The 6950-nt window shown below is 45.2% G+C and overlaps 1 protein-coding gene across 1 annotated transcript in view; it reads left to right on the top strand.

Moving 5' to 3' along the window:
- Positions 1 to 6451, top strand: part of DET1 (DET1 partner of COP1 E3 ubiquitin ligase) — a 30294-nt gene extending 23843 nt beyond the window's left edge. Inside the window, exon 4 of the mRNA XM_025893152.2 lies at positions 3123 to 6451. Within this exon, the coding sequence (XP_025748937.1) occupies positions 3123 to 3234 (112 nt within the window). The 3' untranslated portion in view covers positions 3235 to 6451. The remainder of the gene's footprint in view (positions 1 to 3122) is intronic.
- Positions 6452 to 6950: the final 499 nt, after the last annotated feature.

The following is a 6950-nucleotide window of genomic DNA, read 5'->3' on the forward strand; positions in this document are numbered from 1 at the left end:
CAGGCTGTTTATGTTTCATGTGCGTAACGTATCCACCATTTATGTAGTAAGCTTGTTCAGTACCTCTGACTTTGAAAGCAGCCTCAAAATGTTGGGTTTCAGAGCAGGTTGTGAAAGGTGCTATGGATGCAGATGGATTCTGTATCCCTCTGACATCCCTTGGGAACGTGACAAATGTGAGAGACACTGAGCCCCACTAAAAGCAGTTCAGCTCATTTCATCATCTTCGGTATCGAACAGCTAAATTCACTCTCATTCAGCATTCAACGCAGGATTTGAGCACCGAGTATGAGGCAGGTAGGTGCTATGCTCTGATGTGGGGGTTGAGGAGAGACAGAGAGAATTTTAATGCAGAACCGCCAAAGCCCCTATAGCGGTTGTCTGGGAATGGTGGAGGAGGGTGAAGGAGAGGTGGAGAAGGAAAGCTCTGCTGGTGAAGGGACACTGGAACTGGATAAATGGGAGTGTGTTGTGTGAACCAGGGCCGAGGACAAACGTTTCAAGGAGAGCTCCAGCATGCCCAGAGGCGTAGAAGCACGAAAAGGCCCGTCAGGGCTGTGGAATGGTAAATAACAGGGCTGCGGCACCAGCTGTGGGGGAATCCAGGGGAATGTGGCCGAATCGTGAAGAAGAGTCTTGTGCGTGGTGCTAGGGTTTTGTGCAGTGGAAGAACTAATCCGAATTTCACAAAGACCATGTTTAGCAGTCCGGAAGTCAGGGGCACTAGAGACTGGAAATAAGCCGACAAGCCTGTAGGTGGTAATCCAAAGGAGAACGGGAGGGTTAGGATGACATCCCTGGGCGGCATCGGGAAGGGTGAAATACTGAGGCATCCTCCTAGATTCTTTGTAGGTCATAACAAAATCAGGGTTCCACAGCAGTCACGTTTGTGGGGCCCAAGGAATCTTTCCTTGTAGACGCACTTTACCTGCAGCTTTGTCTTGGACTGGGTCGATCAGTTGTGCCTGAGTGACTCGCAGCGTGGAAAGAGCACGGAGTGTGAAGTCACTTGGGCCTCATTGTGAATCCCCTCCTTCCTGCCCATTGGCTCTGTGACCCTGGGCCCATTTCCTAGCCTTTTTGAAGCTCAGTTTGTACTCCCCTCCACCTTACTCATCCACTCTCCTGGTCGTATCTTTCATTACCTCTGAATACTGAGCAGTCCTCATATACCTTCCTCATCTGTTTACTCTCCCACTATCTGGAATTGCTGCTGGACACCTTCATTTCTCTTCACAACTCCTCCTCCCATTTCTCATGAACACCTTGCCCCCCACTCCGTGACAGAAATAGAAACAAGTGGGAATTCCCTTATCTTTCACCATATCAACCACGTGACTTGGCGTGTGTGCTCCTTCCCTGCCTTTCCTCCCGAGTGAAGTAGCCCTGCTTCTATAGCAGGCCAACCCCTCCACCTGCTCACTGAATCTTATCTCTTCTTGACTCTTCCATGTCTTCGCTCCCACGATGATTCTTTCCTGCGTCTTCCTCTTGCTAGGTCATTCCTGTCAGCACGTTAGATACCCTCTAGGATCTTCTTTCCTTAAAACCTCCTGCTTTGGCCTCTTTTCCCACGTTAGTTACCGCCCATCTCTCTGTTACCCCTCTCAGAAAAACTCAGGAGAGTTGTCCAAATTAAACGCTGTCACCCCACCACGTTCCATTTTTCCTCTGCCTGCTCCACATAGGCCTCAGTCCTCCCGCTCTACTGAAACTTGTGTCCAGGTGACTCCATGGTGCCAATTCTGCGCTCACCCCTTTTCCTCTCCTACTCAGCCTCCCGACATTGGTCATAACTCATTTCTCTATCAAGAACCACTCGCTTCTCTTGGTTTCCAGGACAGTATGTGTTCCGGTTTTCTTCCTGCCTTGCTCATTGTTGCTTTTTAGTTCCTGTGCCGGCTTCTTCTTTTCGGTTCTACGTGTAGATACCAAGTGCCCCAACCCTTGGCCTTGGATCCTCACTTCATTTCCTCTGTATGTAATTTCTTTAATTGATTTCTTCCATTCCCCAGGTCTTAAATTCTAGCTATATGCTGATGTGTCTCAAAATTGTAATTCCAGCCCTGACCCCTCCCTTGATCTCCAAATTCCTATACCCCGTGGCTTACATGGCATCTTCATTTGAATGTCTAATAGGTGTTTCAAAACCAGCACATCCAAAACAGTGCTCTTGATTCCCACCGCCACCCCCCAACCTGTTTTTCCTTCAAGAACTACCATATGGCCTCAGTGTCTACCCATTTACTTCAGGCAATAACTTAGGAACTGTTTTCAGTTTTCCTTTTTTCCATCCGCTTCCTCTCCCCACACCACCCACACCTCTGACTTCACTCTGGGGATATGCATGCCCTGAGCAGTCTGAACTAATCATGGTAATCCTATACTCCTTGTTAGTGACCAGCACTAGAACTAGGTCCAGAGCAGTTGGCAGAAGGGATGAGTTTACAGATGTCATGTGACTTAGGTCAATGATACTGTGAGGTAAAGGTTTCTGGAATCGCTGGGGGAACATTTCTCTTTTGAAAATGTCAGTGGGGAACCGTGTAGCCTCTAGTTCCACTATCCACCACCCATGATCCTGTCCAAAAAGAATCAGCCTGAGGAGGAAGCTGACCTGGAGGGCAGAATGGAGAGAGGAAAGAACCTGGATCATAGAGGAGACGGTTGACTGGATCACACAACCTTGAAACCCACCTTACAGCTGGATTTCCAGTTCTGTGAGACAATAAGTTTCCATTCTGTTTAAGGCACTTCGAATTGGGTTTTTTGTTTCTTATAATTGAAAGCAAATTAATGGATGCAAAGAGGAAGACTGGTCCCCTGTGGAAAGAGTCATGAAATTCCAGCTGGCTGGGTACCTTCTTAGATTGGGTTTGAAAAGGCCCAATTATGATTCCTGTTCTTGGATTTATGTAAGATTCCTGGCTTGCCTGTAGCCCCCTGCATCCATACCTCAGATGGCCTCTTGTACCTGAAAGGATGTAACTAAAATGAGAAAGCATTCAGCTCATGGAGCACTTGACCCATATGAAGTTCACAACCCCTACGTGTTCATATTAACTTTGTTTCTAAAGGATTTAAGGCTGCTCTCAGTAAATTCTAGTACCTTCTCTCTACAGATGTCCAGTGAATCTCAAGAATCTTTGGAGAAACAAGTTCTTTGGAACCAAAATGTTTAAGGAAAGCAGAGACTTCCAGGGATATCTCTTTCAGATCTCAGTTCTTCCCTGAAACTCTCTCCTCTCATCCCTACTCTGCAGGGGCCGGCATGTCAATGATCAGTGCCAAGTCGCTCTGGACCTTTGAGAGAAAGGCTCCATTTAAATTCAGCAAAACCTCTTTCATTCAGAGTCCTTGTAGAGAAGCACAGTGTACATCAGTGAAAAGCCTAAATTAGATAATTTTTAAAAGAACAGTAGCTTCATTATTTTCAAGTACACCGAGTAACTCCATCTCAGCCATGAAGTGTTCCTTTGTAGAAGCCCTTAGAGACTTTTCCTTAATGAATGGATTATAATTATTGGTAATCAGCATAACAGTTCTCTGCACTACGTGCTTCGAAAGGAATTGAGTATATTAAGTGATTTTGATGTTCCAGAGGGCAATTTTATTTACAACATTCATCTGCTCAGTGTATACCCTTTATAGTTGTAACCCTCTGTTGTTTAAAAAGAAAAAAAGAAAAATTCTGAAGACTCTCTCCATCACACGACATTTGATTATCAGAAGCAGAAATAGTGCAGGAGGAGAGAGATACATAGTAGGACTCGTTCTTTACCTGTGGTGTCCCGACAGAACTGCGGGAACAGCTCAGGCTTGCGAGTGGGGCCAGGTGCAAACCCTGGGCTTCATAAAATAATTTGAGTTCTAGTTTTTCTGTAAAATGGGCTGACGTCTACTTTGCAGGGCTGATGTGAGCACTAAATGAGTATTAAAGCTCTAAATACAGTAAGTACTTAATAAATGCTAGCTGCCTTTCTCTAGATTCCTTGGTCTGTGTGGGAGGCTCATGCCTCTTTCATGTCAGAGAGACTATGCTCAGCCCTGATGGTGCCTCTTCATTCCTTGCTGATCGAGAAGCATGAGCTTGCCCCTTCTCCAGGCCCAACCCTTGCACAGGAGACCAGGGGCTTTTGAGGTGGGGTCTTTCTGCTGCTGCGGTCTCTGTCCCCGGCAGACCCATGTCTGAGAAGACCAGAACATCCCTGACCCTCTTTGCAGCCAAACACATTGGATGAAAAGGAGCCTTGTTTGCTGAGAGTTTGTTGTTGTTGATTGTGAACGTGTATTAAGCATTTACTGTGGGGCCAGAAGCTAGGTAAGCACCTTACATCGGAAGGTGTTCCTTTATTTCATCAATTTGGGGATGCATTTTTCAGGATTGGAGTGTATCTAATATCAGTGTCTTATCAGTGATGCTAGACAGTGACTGTGACGTCACTGTTGTCACATGTTCATGTGACACACTTGTCGTCAGCCCTGTTGAGTAATATGCACTGGGGATACCGTGTGCATGCTATTTAAAATGTCTTCAAAAAGATTACACTGTGATTTGGTGCTGAAATGAAAGGTTATTTTGTATACAGAAAGGTACAGATGCAGAGTAGCGTGGTTAATTTTGGTATTAGTGAAGCAAAGGTTTGCCACTGAAGGAATGAACGTGACGCCATATATTTTTGCAAAGCAGCAACCAGGGGCTTTTTGGAACTGAGAAAGAAAGCAAGATAACTACTGGCAAATGAGGTTTTATTGGCATGCTGATATTAGTGCACAAGGATTGCCTATCAAACACCAAACAGGGCACATGAATGAAGGGGAAGTTATCACATGCCTTGGAATAAATGGAAGAAGTTTTAATGCAGTGAGAGGCCTGGTGTGACCAATTCATGCAAAGCACAGGACTAATCACTAAGGTGTGAACCAAAATTGTCGGAAACTTCATGCTGATTTTGAACAGAAGCTGATTAACTTCCAGGGGCCATGTGATTCCAAATAGGAAGAAGATGACACTAGAGCTGAAGTCAGGTGAAAAATGCTGACACTGGCTGTTCTTCAGCATGCCCCTCCTGCCTCTAACTCCAAAAAAGGCCTAAAATGCTCTTTGCATAAGTATATATTTTAAGGCTCCTAGGACTTGTTTTAATTCAACACACAGACATGGAAATGACTGTCATGAAGGAAGAAGTCTGTTTTCCTTACAGGTCTCTAGACACAGGAGGCATGGCGTGCCTTGCTTCCGTGGGGAAGCACCTGGGTCACTCAGGAGGTAGGGGAGCCAGGGGAAATGTAGGTGAGAGCCTTTATTGTGGTTTCTTTTTCTTTTTCTTTTTTTTTTTATAACTTTTTTTAAAGATTTTGTTAGAGAGCATGAGCGGGGGGAGAGGGGACAGAGGCAGAGGGAGAAGCAGGCTCCCCACTCAGCAAGGAGCCCGATGCGGGACTTGATCCCAGGACCCTTGGGATCATGACCTGAGCCAAAGGCAGATGCTTAACCGACTGAGCCACCCAGGCTCCCTTTATTGTGGTTTCTATAAGAAGGAACAGGGCAAGGTTGGCTAGTGGGAATAATTTTGGTGGGCTCTGGAACATAGGGACTGTTCCTAGTTGTCTGATACCTGGCTCTGAGGTATTAGGGCAGCCAGACAGTGGCCCAGAGTGTAAGATTACAATAAAGGAGGTGGTTGGGGGTATTGGCTCTGGATTGGTTGGTGTGCAAATAAAGGCACACTCCCAGGTGAGTCGTTTGCTATCTCTAGGAATTAGCTAACCCTGGGAGGGCCAGTCCCTATAGGGTCAGTGAGGTCCTAACATGTCAAAGCATCAAAAAATAAAAGGCATGGTTAGTACAGTATAAAATAGCAGTTCCAAGTAATAAGAAAGCCTTGTCATGGTATTATTATCTGGGTTCTTTTTTGTTAGTGACACATTGTTGGTAGCCAGCCTCCAAGAGGGCCCATCATGTTTCCATCTCCTAGATTTATTCTCTTGTGTCGTTCCCTCCCACATTGGATCTGGGTTGGTCTGTCTGTGTAACTAAGACAAAACAGCAGAAGTGTGAGCTGGTTACTTTCAAGCCCAGGTTATAAAAGGCATTTCAGGGCTAGGCTTCTGCGTCTACTCTACTCCCAGCCCTCCACCCCTCCTTGAATCACTCACTCAGGGAAACCAGCTGTCATGAGGACATTCAGGCAACCTTCTGGAGAGACCCACTTGGCTTCTTGCTAATAGCCATGTGAGAGAGACCTTTTGGAAGTGGATCCTTCAGCCTCAATCAAGCCAATGGATGACTGCTGCCTCAGGGGAAACCCTGAAGAGGAACCACCCAGCCAAGCCACACTCAGCACAGAGTCCGCTTGGGATTCTCTCCCTCTGCCCTTGCCCCACGCCCCCGTCTCTCTAAAATAAATAAATAAATAAATATTAAAAAAAAATTCTCCCTCTGCCCCTCCCACTCGTGTGCACATTCTCTCTAAAATAAATAAATAAATCTTAAAAAAAAAAAAAAGCCACCTAGCCAAGCCACTTACAGATTCTTGACTCTCAGAGATTGTGTGAGATAAACGTTTTATGCTGCTGAATTTGGGGGGTAATTTGTCATATAACAATATATAATTAACACACAAATTATGGTATGTTTTGCAATATAACACCTTGTATTTGAAAAATGCTGAGACTAAGTGATTTGCTCATCATTACGTAGGTGAAACTGTAATCCAGCCCGTGTCAGAATCCATTCAAATCCTGGATTTATATAGGTCTAAACTGGTATTTTACTGATTACCAATAACATTAGTAGTGAATTCTGATGTTTTTGTGCTTCTGTATCCACTCCTTCCCTTACAGGGGGCACGACCAACAAAGGTATCTTTTATTTGAGGTTGAAAATATATTCCACATATTTCTCCCTCTTCACTCTAGTGTGTAGGTTGGCTTATTTGTTCACTTAT

Source organism: Callorhinus ursinus, unplaced genomic scaffold (genome assembly GCF_003265705.2).
Source record: "Callorhinus ursinus isolate GAN/ISIS: 27379988/994484 unplaced genomic scaffold, GSC_fseal_2.0 scaffold45, whole genome shotgun sequence".
Classification (NCBI taxonomy): domain Eukaryota; kingdom Metazoa; phylum Chordata; class Mammalia; order Carnivora; family Otariidae; genus Callorhinus; species Callorhinus ursinus.